Source organism: Phyllopteryx taeniolatus, chromosome 13 (genome assembly GCF_024500385.1).
Source record: "Phyllopteryx taeniolatus isolate TA_2022b chromosome 13, UOR_Ptae_1.2, whole genome shotgun sequence".
Lineage (NCBI taxonomy): Eukaryota > Metazoa > Chordata > Actinopteri > Syngnathiformes > Syngnathidae > Phyllopteryx > Phyllopteryx taeniolatus.
Window position 1 is genome coordinate 3,948,086 of NC_084514.1, and position 13,029 is coordinate 3,961,114.

Sequence of the window (13,029 nt, forward strand, 5' to 3'; positions counted from 1 at the left end):
CAGGTGTATTGTGCTTTATTGAAACTAAATCGCACTGGCAGACGCAGGGATTAAGTATGGAGGACATCCGCCATCACATTCGTCGATTTGTGCACGATTCAAGACATTTTGGGAGATACAGTAAGGACAGTGTCAAGTGTATTAAATGAGGCAAAAATCGAACTTCAGTATCTATTCCTCATTTTGTATGGATTTCCACAGATTTGCTCATTAATTTGACTTGTAAATTAATTACATTTTAAAGAGACTTCATGGACCCCATCAGGGGTGTCGAACAGGGAGGACAGGAAGTTTCTGTATGGGGGGGCCCCATCATCTGGTGCTGTAGCCCCGGACGCCATTATGCATTTTTTTCTACAATTCACAGGTGTCTGAATAAAAGATTTGTGATATTCTTGGGTGAAAATACACAAATGATAATGAAATACAACAAACTCAACATCCACTTGTAACACTGGATTAAATCACAACATTTTGGGGGTCGGTTTTGTCTCATGCAAATACTTTCGTTACTATGACAACCAGGGGGTAGTGCAGGGACATGCGACAAATTGAGTGGCTACTCAGTGTTTCAACAAAAAAGCGAGAACAACAACACATTTTTCATTTTTTTGGTGGTGTTTTTACTGGAGATTCGTATGAACACTGATGGCTCATTGTCTGTCTCTGTACTCGGGAAAATTTTACTACTTTTCCAACCTCTCTCAAAACTGCTTTTGCCCAAAATCAACTAGCAACAAATCGAGACTGTGAGACTCCATCCAGACTTTGAATGAATGCCACTTGTGCAAAACCACCACTGGCTAATTGAACTCTTTCCTTTTAGGGGGAAAGTCCATGAAAAAGCACGGAGTTAATCATTTTTATGCTTAACATTCACCGATCTCATGCATGATGATGCTTTGAACTTGTTTTGTTTTTTTCCCCAGAAAACAAACAAATTGTTATTCTATTTTATTCTCATGGAGCTGGAATCTCATAAGATTTGCTGAGATCACCCATAATGATGGACTTCATTTTTTGTTAGCTATTATTATTATTATTATTATTTTTAATTTTTTTTTCTCCAGAAAATGCTTTGGTTGGGATCCAAATTGTTTCCCTTTTGGAGTGTTGGACAGGAGGTTCCGTTGAACACTGATGTCTGTGTGATAAATCGTCTGTCTGCCTCTGTATTTAGGCAGACTGTCGACTGTTTTATAATGCAGCGTTTCGTTGAGTCCACATTTGTCCTTCTGGCTACACCATAATGGCTTGTCTCGGTTGTAGGTTGCATATTGGGTTTCAACTGATTGATTTGTCAGTGAGACCATTAAATTCCCACCTGCAGCATAGTGTAACAGCCTTTTAAATATGTTTTGAAAAGACCCTTCCCCCCCATCCAACCTTGATATTGGAAACTATTTAGTATTGGTGTGCATACAGCCTGCTGGACTTGGCCCGGTGTTATTTCCCCCCCTTCCCATTCAATTGGAACTAAATGAGTTGTCAGCGGCGCTATAGACTAGGGAGGCGCTGGTATGCGCACCTCAGAGGCAATTCTTCACACGGCATTGCAAGAAATGTACACACAACGACTCTCAATGGCTTATGGCATGAATACCTGTTGTAGCAAAGTACATTTTGACTACAACACAATGCCAAAGACCAAAAAAAAAAAAACTTGTATCATTTGGAGAAATTAAGTTGTATGAAAAAAGATTTCCTTTCAAGTATCTACTCAGCAAAACGTTGTAAATTTGTTGTAAGTTTTCTTAGAAAGCGGACGAGAACTGATGTGGTAATACAGCCTAGAATGATGTGGTACCCTTATGAGGCTCTAGTGCCCCCCATTGATAAAATGGAGTAATACAAGTAATGCTTTTTTAATACTGAATGCCCAGCATTTAATTTTAACAAAAAAGCTCACAATACTGACATGGGAGATGAGCAGGTAGGCCACTTAACTATCCTTGTGGCTGGCACTGTCAATAAACACAAACACCACAATTTCCATTTACAACACTTACTATAAAACAATCAAACAAAAGTAGCGATATGCCATGAACAGAGAAGAAGAAATTATACTGAACAGTTAAGTACCAATGTACAAAAAAACGTGTAATTTCACAGTTCATATGAACTGTGTAGTGTTTCACACAATAAACATGAAAAAGATGCACTAAAAGTAGTTATCTAGGGGTCATTCTACGGAAATTATTAATATACTTTTATACTATTATATGAGGGACAGTCAAAAAGTAATGAGCCCAATTTAGCTCTAGCTTTAGTTGTTGCAATAGAAAAGCAATATACGCATAAAAATAATGCTCAAAAAGTAGGATTTGATCACTTCTTACATCACTTGATATAATCCCCTTTTTTTTCTCAAGACCGACTGTCCATCGATGAACAAGGGCAAATATGCCAACCTTGTCAAATTCAGTAGGCTGCGCTAGTAACCCGTTGTTTGTAGCTTGCATTACTTGTTCGTCATCAGAGAAGTGCTGACCCCAAGTCCTTCTTTTAAAGGTCCACAAAGGTGATAATCTGAAGTATGGGTTATGGGTTATTGTTGTTTCGCCAAAGGAACTGATGACTTCACGAGATTCTTTGCTTGTCACGGAGTTCACTCAGAACAGGCTCGTGTTCTTCGCCTTTGCTCCCGGACACCCACTTTTTGACGGTGCTGTAGCCTATTGCACCTTCCCCGTACACATTTTGTAACTTTTAGAAAATGGTTAGTGGTGGTTCCAGATCCAAAACAAGAAATTCAATCACAGCTCTCTGCTTCTGATGGTGCATCCAACAATGACATCATTTCATAATGGCGACAGTAAGAGGATAGACTTAAATAAAACTTTTTAAATAAACCTTCAAACAAGTATTTAAACTACAAACACAATTTATTTCGGGAAAAAAAAAAAATCAATTATTAGTAAGTTAAATTAAATAAGGCTCATTACGTTTTGACTGCCCCTCAAACACACAATACCCCACAGGATGTTATTCTCATAAATATCTCGTTTTTCACTCTACATTATGGCACTCAGCGTTCCTTTACTACATTTACAGTGTATGACTATTATGTACTAATTAGATATTAATAGCGTCTGACCATTTTTGTTTCTTGCCATCTTCTTTTTTAATGTACAGTGGAATCTCCAAAGTTGAACGACCAAAATGTGGAGTGCAACCAAATGTTTGTAAAATGCCTCAAACCATCATCATGTGTGACAGTAAGCAAAATATTAGTGATCATCCAAAGCTTTCTTTACTGGGGGGTTGGTCGTGATGCAAAAACCTTTTTGGGTCATGCACATGTAGTATAAAATTACAGGGGGTCCTCTGTTTACGTATCTACATATAACATTTCAATGTTACAGTGTAAAACAATGTCTTCATGTGGTACAAGAAGGCACACTCAGTTAGTGCTGTATTTATTGTTTCTTTGGATTGATTTGATTGGCTTACAGGTGTTTTTCATACAAATTTTACTATATTTACCATTTAGTGATAGACTATGGTGCAGTCCGACTTGCGAACAAATTCGTTTTACGTCGCCGTCGTAGGAACAGTGAAATATTAAACGTGCATCCCAGGTTGGACTTGTCTTTTACTTGGAAAATAACATTTTGACAGGCATGCGGCAGAAACGTCATGGCTTGGGTGTAAGCATGTGTAAAAATATATTCACCTTTTCATAGGCTATTTTTGAACAATACTGTACGTGTTCGCCACTTGTGTTAAAGAGGGTCACAAATGAGCAACAGTAGGAAATGCGGGTACCGAGGTGACAACAGTTGAGAACAACTGATTTAAAGGATTAACTGAGTAAGTGTGTTTTGCTTTTTGCCACCATAAAATAGGATCCGAATGGCGACTCAATGCGACATTCAGTAGGAAAAGGTCGGACTTGTCAGTACAATATCAGCAATAAAATTAATTCATAATTTAAAGATTAAAGATCAGAAGGCTTTAATAATTCAGACAAACGACACTAGGTGACAGTATCACACTGCAAACACCTTCCTGTTCTTTCTCCATTACTGTCTCTCTCGTGTCTTCAAAGCCAAAGTAGTTTATTTTACTGTATTTTTTAAGTTAGATTTTACAGTGGTTAATTCTCTTTATACAACTATGAAAGTTAGAAATCTTAAACTTTTACTTTACCTGTGTAGTTAATTAAGGAATTTGATGTTGCCTATTTTCCATGACACTTTAATTACACTTTTCTCTATGGGAACGTCGAACAACTTGGAAGTCAACCAGCACCACACAGCTGCTTGTGTTCAACTTTGGAGGTTCCATTGCTTCTTTAAACGTCATACATATCAATTTATTTAATCAAGTTTATGTTTAATTTAAAACCAGAATGTGGTAATAATGCCCTGATTGGTTCTCAAAAAACCTTAACTGGCCGTGTGCATCACACTCCGTGTTTAGCATACGATCCAAAAATGCCTTGGTCTCATCACTCATATACTGTTTGTATTACAACTTTACTGTACTGCGGATGGAGAACATAAATGTTGGTCTGATGATACTGAATGTACTTGATGTGTCTAGGAGGATTCGTCCTCCTCCACAGGATGGAGCGCGTGCCTCTTCAGCAGCGTCTTTAACATCTCCACTTCCCGCTCGGCCTCCTTCAACTTCCTGTGTAGTGTCTCGTTGGCTTTTAGGAGACTCTCGTTGTCCTGATTTAAAAATAAATAAATAAAGAAAGAAAGAAAGAAAGAAAGAAAGAACAAAATAAACAACAACAACACATGACCATTAATATGACGTGGTGCGTTCAAGTACCATTGACAGAGGTGTGACACTCACTGATTGCAGTGCTTCAGTGATGGATTTGTTCTCCTCTTCTGGGTCTCGGGACTTGTGTACAACAGAAACTCGGTTCTCCCACTTGGCGCAGTGTCGCTTTTTCCTCTGGGGCAGCGGGCTGGGGCACGTCGTCGAGGGCACCAGCAGAGACGGGTGAGGGCATGTGGCATCAGGGCACAGCGGCGGACCCTCGGTCTGAGTGGCGGTGTGGACCCGGTTAAGCCTGAAATGTGACGTGACTGGAGAGTCTGGACTCCAGTCATTGCTGTCATCAAGCGGGTACTGGAAAGGACACTCGTCTGAACCTGAAGAGGACACAAATGACTACGGTGAGACCGAGGCGTTGATAGTTCAGCAGCATGTTAGTACTACTGCCTCACAGCTAAAATGATGGGGGTTGAAATCCTCACTGGCTTGGGAGGAGCTTCCATGTTGTCGCTGTGCTTGTGTGAGTTCTCTGTGGCAATTCCCTCCCACACTCCAGAAACTGATACAGTACACTACATTTCAGCCCCAAATGATTTTTCAATTAGTGAACATTAGTGACAAAAGACTGTAACAGAGATTTTAATGAAAACTAGTTGCTAGTTACCTGTTTTTTTTTCTTTTTTTCTCCATTTTAAGTTATTCAACTCCATGAAATTCTTGGACAATTTAGAGGGAATGCAATCTTTTGCACCATTCTAAAGGATCCGCGTGGCTTCTGGCATACTCTAGGAGACCCTTTTTATTAACTATAAATTTAAAATATTGGAAGTGCTTATAATAATTACGTCTGAATCATTTTTATGCAAAAACAAGAATATAGCATAATACAATTTCTTGCAGTCTTTCATACCTTTCTTGTGTCCTTTCCAACGTATATCTTTTTGTCCAGAACATGAAAAAGTTTGGGTTCAACAGCCTATTCGCTGTTCACAATTCACTTTTTTTTTTTTCTGTGGAAGCTATCCTCAGCCATTTGCTGAAAAACTCACCTAGTTGTGATTTTCGTGCTCTTTATACAATGCTCTAAGATGCAACAAGATGGCGCCAAAGCCCTGTCTAAACAGGAAAGTAGTGTCAAGGAAGTATACTGAAGCGCTAAATCTCGACGGAGAGACAAGCTTTGTATGTCGGGGAGGAGCTACGTCTAGCCTGGGTGGTCAGTGGAAGTTACGGAGAGTCTTCGCCGCATCATCGACATGTGCACTTCCGGTGCAAATCAATTAATCTGGAAGCCATTTATTTTTAAGGGTAATGTTGTAAGATATATTTGAAATGATATTAACGTGTTTTAGGCTCATAGGTTGTGGTATAGTTATGGTTTCAAGTATGAATATAAGCAACTATTACAATTTTTAGAGTCAATTACTCTTGGTTTTTCGCTCTTGGCGGCAGGGCTCGGTCCTTCACGGGGGTTTCCTGATGGTGAGTGGTTGTCTGTCTCCAATGTGTCAGCGTTATGACTAACTGACGTCGTATAGAATAATAAAATAAATACAGCAGACACTGGCATATTTGCAGTGTGGCATTCGCAGATTGACCTATTTAACCTATACCGCGGTATTTGTGGAAGCCCTTGCTTATTTGCATTTTTTATTTTCATGTTTACCACTGTGTTACATCACCTTTTCTTTTAACAACATTCAATAAACGTTTGGGCACTGCAGACACTAATTGTTGAAGCTTTGTAGGTGGAATTCTTTCCCATTCTTGCTTGATGTACAGCTTCAGCTGTTCGACAGTCCGGGGTCTCCGTTGTCGTATTTTACGCTTCATAATGCGCCACACATTTTCAATGGGAGACAGGTCTGGACTGCAGGCAGGCCAGTCTAGTACCCGCACTCTTTTACTACGAGGCCACGCTGTTGTAACACGTGCAGAATGTGGTTTGGCATTGTCTTTCTGAAATAAGCAGGGGCATCCATGAAAAAGACGTTACTTGGATGCCAGCATAAGTTTCTCCAAAACCTGTATGTACCTTAATGGCGTTAATGGTGCCTTCACAGATGTGTAAGTCACCCAGGCCATTGGCACTAACACAGCCCCATACCATCACAGATGCTGGCTTTTGAACTTTGCGTCCATAACAGTCTGGACGGTTCTTTTCCTCTTTGCCCCGGAGGACACGACGTCCACAATTTCCAAAAACAATTTGAAATTTGGACTCGTCGGACCACGGACCACTTTTCACCAGTCCATCTTAGATGAGCTCGGGCCCAGAGAAGCTGGCGGCGTTTCTGGGTGTTGTTGATAAACGGCTTTTGCTTTGCATAGTAGAGTTTCAAGTTGCACTTACGGATGTAGCGCCAAACTGTATTTACTGACATTGGTTTTCTGAAGTGTTCCTGAGCCCATGTGGTGATATCCTTCACACATTGATGTCGGTTTTTGATGCAGTGCCGCCTGAGGGATCGAAGGTCACGGGCATTCAATGTTGGTTATCGGCCTTGCCGCTTACATGCAGTGATTTCTCCAGATTCTCTGAACCGTTTGATGATATTATGGACCGTAAATGATGAAATCCCGAAATTCCTTGCAATTGTACGTTGAGGAACATTGTCCTTAAACTGTTCGACTATTTTCTCACACACTTGTTCACGAAGAGGTGAACCTCGCCCCATCTTTGCTTGTGAATGACTGAGCAATTCAGGGAAGCTCCTTTTATACCCAATCATGGCACCCACCTGTTCCCAATTAGCCTGTTCACCTGTGGGGTGTTCCAAACAGGTGTTTGATGAGCATTCCTCAACTTTCTCAGTCTTTTTTGCCACCTTTCTCAGCTTTTTTGGAACGTGACGCAGCCATAAAATTCAAAGTTAATGATTATTTGCTAAAAACAATAAAGTTTATCAGTTTGAACATTAAATAGCTTGTCTTTGTAGTGTATTCAATTAAATATAGGTTGAACATGAATTGCAAATCTTTGTATTCTGTTTTTATTTATGTTTAACACAACGTCCCAACTTCATTGGAATTGGGGTTGTAGAAAAGATTTTGAGCCGGCAAAATAAAACACAGCATTATGCACAGTCAGTGTGCACAGACTGTATTATTTTGGTGCCAGAAATACTGTGATATGATAAAATATTCTCTGAATAAAAATGGGATGACAGTATTCAAGTCAGGCCATGTTTTATTTGGACAGTAGGCCCACTGTGTCACATTTTTAAAACTCAGGGATCAAGTTGTTTTTAAACCATACACACACACGTACACTGAAAACATTGTAATCTTTGGGGGAGGTAATGAATGTAAACCAAAATGACTCAAATGAAGTGTCAACCTGCAGCTGAATAATGCAGATTTCTTGTTGCGGGTGGGTAGCTTGCTCAGTGTTCCGGAAAATAAAAGACAGCTGGAGGGAAACCACCTACCCGTAGCAGGCAAGAGCTCCAAACCTTTTTCAACACTTTTTTAAATAATGAAATTAAGTAATTGAAATTGTGTCTTCATTTTAGGGATATTGGAGAAAATAACCATAATGGGATGATTCTATGTTCTGCCACTAGATGGCCCGTTTCATAGCGACTTCCGGTAGTCGAGCTGTATTTGTTAATTGAATATAGAGTGATAACATGTTGGAAGGAGTGTATACAACATAGTAGCCTGACCCACCCTCCGAGGTTCCCGTGGTAACAGGCGTGGAGCTGGGCGTGGGACTGTCGGTGGTGTTGCCGTTGTTCAATTTGGTGTTCTTCTTGCACTCAAAGGCCACCTGGTCCTTACACAGCTTGTGGCAGTTCATCCCGCAGTCTGTGAGAATGAAGTGCAAAGTCAGAACAGAAACTCTCTCCACAAGCCACCTGTCTTTCAATCTCTGCTGCAAATGCAACTCTCAGATCTTTGCATGTTCACTTCGAAGAACAAATGATTGACATGATGGTCTAGGTTTAGATAGCAACATGCAAGGGGGAAAAAACACATATACACCAGTAAATGGACCACACACTGACCACGTCTAATGAGTTCCAATACAAGAGCTTTGCCTCTACAAATTCAATAATGCTCAGGTTTGATTTCCACTGTCAGAGTGGTATTTATCCAACTTTGTGTATTGGCTTATTCGGGTGGTCTGAATTTTGAGGCTGTTGGGTGTACGTATTGTCAGAAAAACCAGTTTTGCTAATCCTACCCTAAAGAGACAACACATGACTAATATTTGAACGGTTACCTTTGCATCTGTAGCCTTGCTTGATGACGCCCCACAGCTGGGAAGAACAACATTAAAGAGGAGATTTATTTTATTTTTTGGGGCATGTTGGCTCGTCTGGTGACTTACAAATCCAGAGCAGTTGTCGCAGAAGGTGGGCTTCATGTAAGTGGTCTCCTGAAAGTTATGAACAAAGCCCAGGCCGAGTTTGGAGCAGATGACACTGGCCCGCATGAAATAAGCTGTGATCTCATCTCTGCTCACAAGTCCCTCTCTGCACAAACATGAAAAAAGAGACTATTACCATTAAAACATCCCACACTATTTACACTGATAGTTGTTTGGAGCGATGGCATGATGATGTGGCTCTGCGTGCAAAAAATAGACTATAAAGCGATGAGGTTATGGTTAGGTGTGCAGCTACTTGACGCTTCCTGTTGCCAGACTTATCACTACAAATCACTTTTGCAGCTGCAAATGAGTGCGTGACCCGCCGAGCACTCACTTGTCTTTGTCCATGACACAGAAGGAAAAGGGGAAGCTGGCGGCAATTTTCTCAAAGTCCTCTTGAGAAATGAAGCCGTTCTCGTCGTGATCATAGTTCTTAAACACGGACTGTTGAGGAGAAGAGGTAAACAGCGTAGTTACTTGACAATGAATGAACAGCAGGCTGTCAAAATAATCACTATGATCATTATGACAAAAAAAGAAAATACGGCAAATAGAGAACACTTACGTCCACCATTCTCTGCACATGCTTGCTAATGGTTCGAGGATCAGGTTTAGGAGCCACTCCCGATACCCAGTCTACAACCAATGGAGGTCTACAAGGGGTGGCTGGCTGATGGAAAATTAATTCATAGTTGAAATACAAGCCTGGATAAGCAAATAAGCATATTTTCTCAATACTGTGCAGTATTCTCTCAAATAGTAACGGGAGGTATTTATTTACTCAACTGCAGACAGTACCAGATGTTTATTTGACAAATGCATTCATTTGTGGTAGTTTTATAATGTTTGTGGTAGGATGGACCTGCCTGAACCTTAATGATTTATTTACTTTTTTTTTTTAAGCAGAAAAAAAGGAGGCGTCTATTTGGAGACAGCCAATTTGAATTTTTTCATGTGGATTAAGCATCTGGCAACTAACTGAAGGAGATTTATTTAATTTAATCCAGTGTGGAGTGAAAATTGAGGCTTTACAAAGATACAGCAAAAGGAACTAGACAAACTGAATTTTCTTGAGGCTTTCAGGTACACAAATGGTTGGAAAAAAAAAAAAAGAGCTCGTGGAGAAACAGGTAAGTTGCACTTCCCTTTAACCCTTAAAGGGGTTTTTGAAGTTTTCAAAATACTATTTATTTTAGTCATATTTGTTAAAACAGTCATTATGACTAAAGAGTGGTACATGATAAATATTATCTGTGGAAATAAATCAGCTGTCTCTGGCCCCATCTTGTACCTCTAATTTGATATAGAGGAAGCCGCCGCGCCAGAGGAAAAACAACCAACCAGAAAAGGCGTGACTCATGAGATGTCAATCATATGTCACCCAATCGCAGGCATATCCTCGCAGCCTTGCTCCTACCTGTAACCTTGTTAGCCCAACAAAAGCACCTTATTCTTAATGGAGTGTTATTTTAACACAACATGTTATCAGTTTGATTCTTTGCGAGGCCGCGGAGGTGTGCCTGCAATGAGTGTGCCGGGGAGTTCCCAAGCTAAATGGTGTAACCAAAATATTAGAAACAGCTCTTAGTTTGATACAGTGCAGTTCTATACCACTGTTAACTACAACCACAATAATATACATATTTGTCACGCTGACAACAGAAGGGTTTACATGCAGACTTTTTTGTCATTCTGACTAAACTCATTCCCATTAAAGATCTCTGGTCAACTCTTTACATGTGATGTGATCTATTTGGATTTGGTGTATACATGTGCACTACATTTAATCGGAACAGTCATTTAACAGTTGTGTGACGTGGAGATCCATGTAAAACCTTACGTGATTTATCAAGATGGAGGTCAATCGTCTATTTAGCACAGCAGTTGTGATTGTTTTTACAATTTTATTAAAATAAGCGCTAGATAAAAAGAAGTTACACATCGTTAAAAGAAGATCTAAAGAAGATGATCGCGCTACTAGTCACTTTAAACTGCATACACTCCTTGAAGTCACGGCGCCCTTTGCACAATGGTCATTGTACCGGACTATTGCTAGTCATTCAAACTGCTCTAAGTGCTAGCGGACTCTGCAGCTTTTTGCACAATTGTCAAAAAAAATAAAAAAAAATAATAATAATTGTACCGGCATTACCAGATAACTAGCAACCCTTTATTGCTCAGTGACTGTTTTTTTCAATGTCTTTATGTCTCAAAAGTGTTCTCTGTCAATTGACTGTTGTCGTACTAGAGCTGCTCCAACTACCGGAGACAAATTCCTTGTGTTTTCTGGACATAATTCTCATTCTGATTCTGAATACAATGCTCTATGTAAACCAGGCTCGTGTGATCTTTGTGAAGACAATATGTTTTCTTGTATTAGTTATCTCTAATGTTGTGATCATGGATGTATGCAGCTATAAATGTGCGAGTTAAGTGGTTCTATCACTCACAGGGGCTTTACAATTCTTGGGCTCCCGGGCGTAAGAGAGTTCGTAGATTTCATCCTCAGTGTAGTAAAGGTCCAAGGACAGCTGCATGGAGAAAGAGAGAGAGAAAGAAAGAGAGAGAGAGAGAGAGAGAGAGAGAGAGAGAGAGAGAGAGGGAGATCATCTCACGTGGTAGCATATTTTCAAGGACATACAGTATTCATGTAAAGCACCGCAAGGATGACACACACAAGTACAGCGCAACAATTTGAATTCACCCCTTGTTCACATTCAGTTTATCACCCACACACTCATGGATACTAGACTCTCATCGCACCCACGCTCGTGCACACAAACCGCACGCTGGAACGCACTCATCTGCATCTGTCCTCGAATAACATTGAATGCAATGTGGTGAATCATACAAATGAAAGAGAGTTGGTTTTGGGGGGGTACTATACCGTCAGAAGATGGACCAAGTCCTTGTTGGCGTCCAGCTTGGGAGGGATCTGCTGGAGCTGCATCAGCTCGTTGATATGGCTGTACAGGGCCTGCAGCTTCTGCACGTTCACTTTATTGTCTTCCACATAGTCCGGCATGGCCTCATTCACCGAAATGAGGTCTTTAAGGTGCACGCCCAGGATGGGGATTTTAAAACCTATACACTTGTTGTATGTTTGTCTGTAGTTATCAAAGTTTCTGCATGAGGAGAGCAGATCTGTCATTTCATTTAACACCTAAGGAGAGAGAGAAAAAAAAAAGACATATTTACTCCCTTTGAACACTCCTGATTTAATATGGAATGCTTGTAAGTGTATATTTAGAGCTGGCCCATGCCTCCAAGGGAGCCTAAACACTGTAAAGGTTTTTGTTTGGGGCCCTCTATTTCTGCTATTATTTTTGTTTATTTATCATTCATTCTCATTGATTTACACCATACCAAGTGTGCCTGTAGATGGATTAATAATAATAATAATAATAATAATAGGCGGCACGGCGTACAGCTGGTTAGCACATCTGCCTCACAGTTCTGAGGACCGGGGTTCAAATCCTTTTTCCCTTTGGCCCGGAGGACACGACGTCCATGATTTTCAAAAACAATCTGAAATGTGTCAGACCACAGCACACTGTTCCACTTTGCGTCAGTTCATCTCAGATGAAGGCAGCAGTGTTTCTGGGTGTTGTTGATATATGGCTTTTAATTTGCATTTGTAGATGTAGCGACACATTGTGCTCCTTTCATACCTAATCATGACACTCACCTGTTTTCCAAATAACCTGTTCACCTCTGGAATGTTTCAAACAGGTGTTTTTTTAGCCTTCTTCAACTTTCCGAGTCTTTTGTTACCCCTGTCCCAGCTTTTTTTTTTAACATATTGCTGGCATGAAATTCAAAGTAAGAGCTGGGATGGGCTCCAGCACGCCCGTGACCCTAGTGAAGATAAGCGGAACGGAAGATGAACGGAATGTATTCTGTTGTTATTTATG

General features: G+C 40.3%; 1 protein-coding gene across 3 annotated transcripts in view; it reads right to left on the minus strand.

Moving 5' to 3' along the window:
• Positions 1-13,029, minus strand: part of LOC133487972 (RAS guanyl-releasing protein 1-like) — a 29,286-nt gene continuing 16,257 nt past the window's right edge. For all 3 annotated transcript variants that reach the window (XM_061795322.1, XM_061795325.1, XM_061795324.1), the window contains exons 9-17: positions 12,003-12,278; positions 11,566-11,646; positions 9,681-9,785; positions 9,450-9,559; positions 9,074-9,218; positions 8,966-9,002; positions 8,410-8,547; positions 4,810-5,114; positions 1-4,679 (exon numbers count right to left, since the gene is read on the minus strand). In XM_061795322.1, the coding sequence (XP_061651306.1) occupies positions 4,545-4,679; positions 4,810-5,114; positions 8,410-8,547; positions 8,966-9,002; positions 9,074-9,218; positions 9,450-9,559; positions 9,681-9,785; positions 11,566-11,646; positions 12,003-12,278 (1,332 nt within the window). In that variant the 3' untranslated portion in view covers positions 1-4,544. The remainder of the gene's footprint in view (positions 4,680-4,809; positions 5,115-8,409; positions 8,548-8,965; positions 9,003-9,073; positions 9,219-9,449; positions 9,560-9,680; positions 9,786-11,565; positions 11,647-12,002; positions 12,279-13,029) is intronic.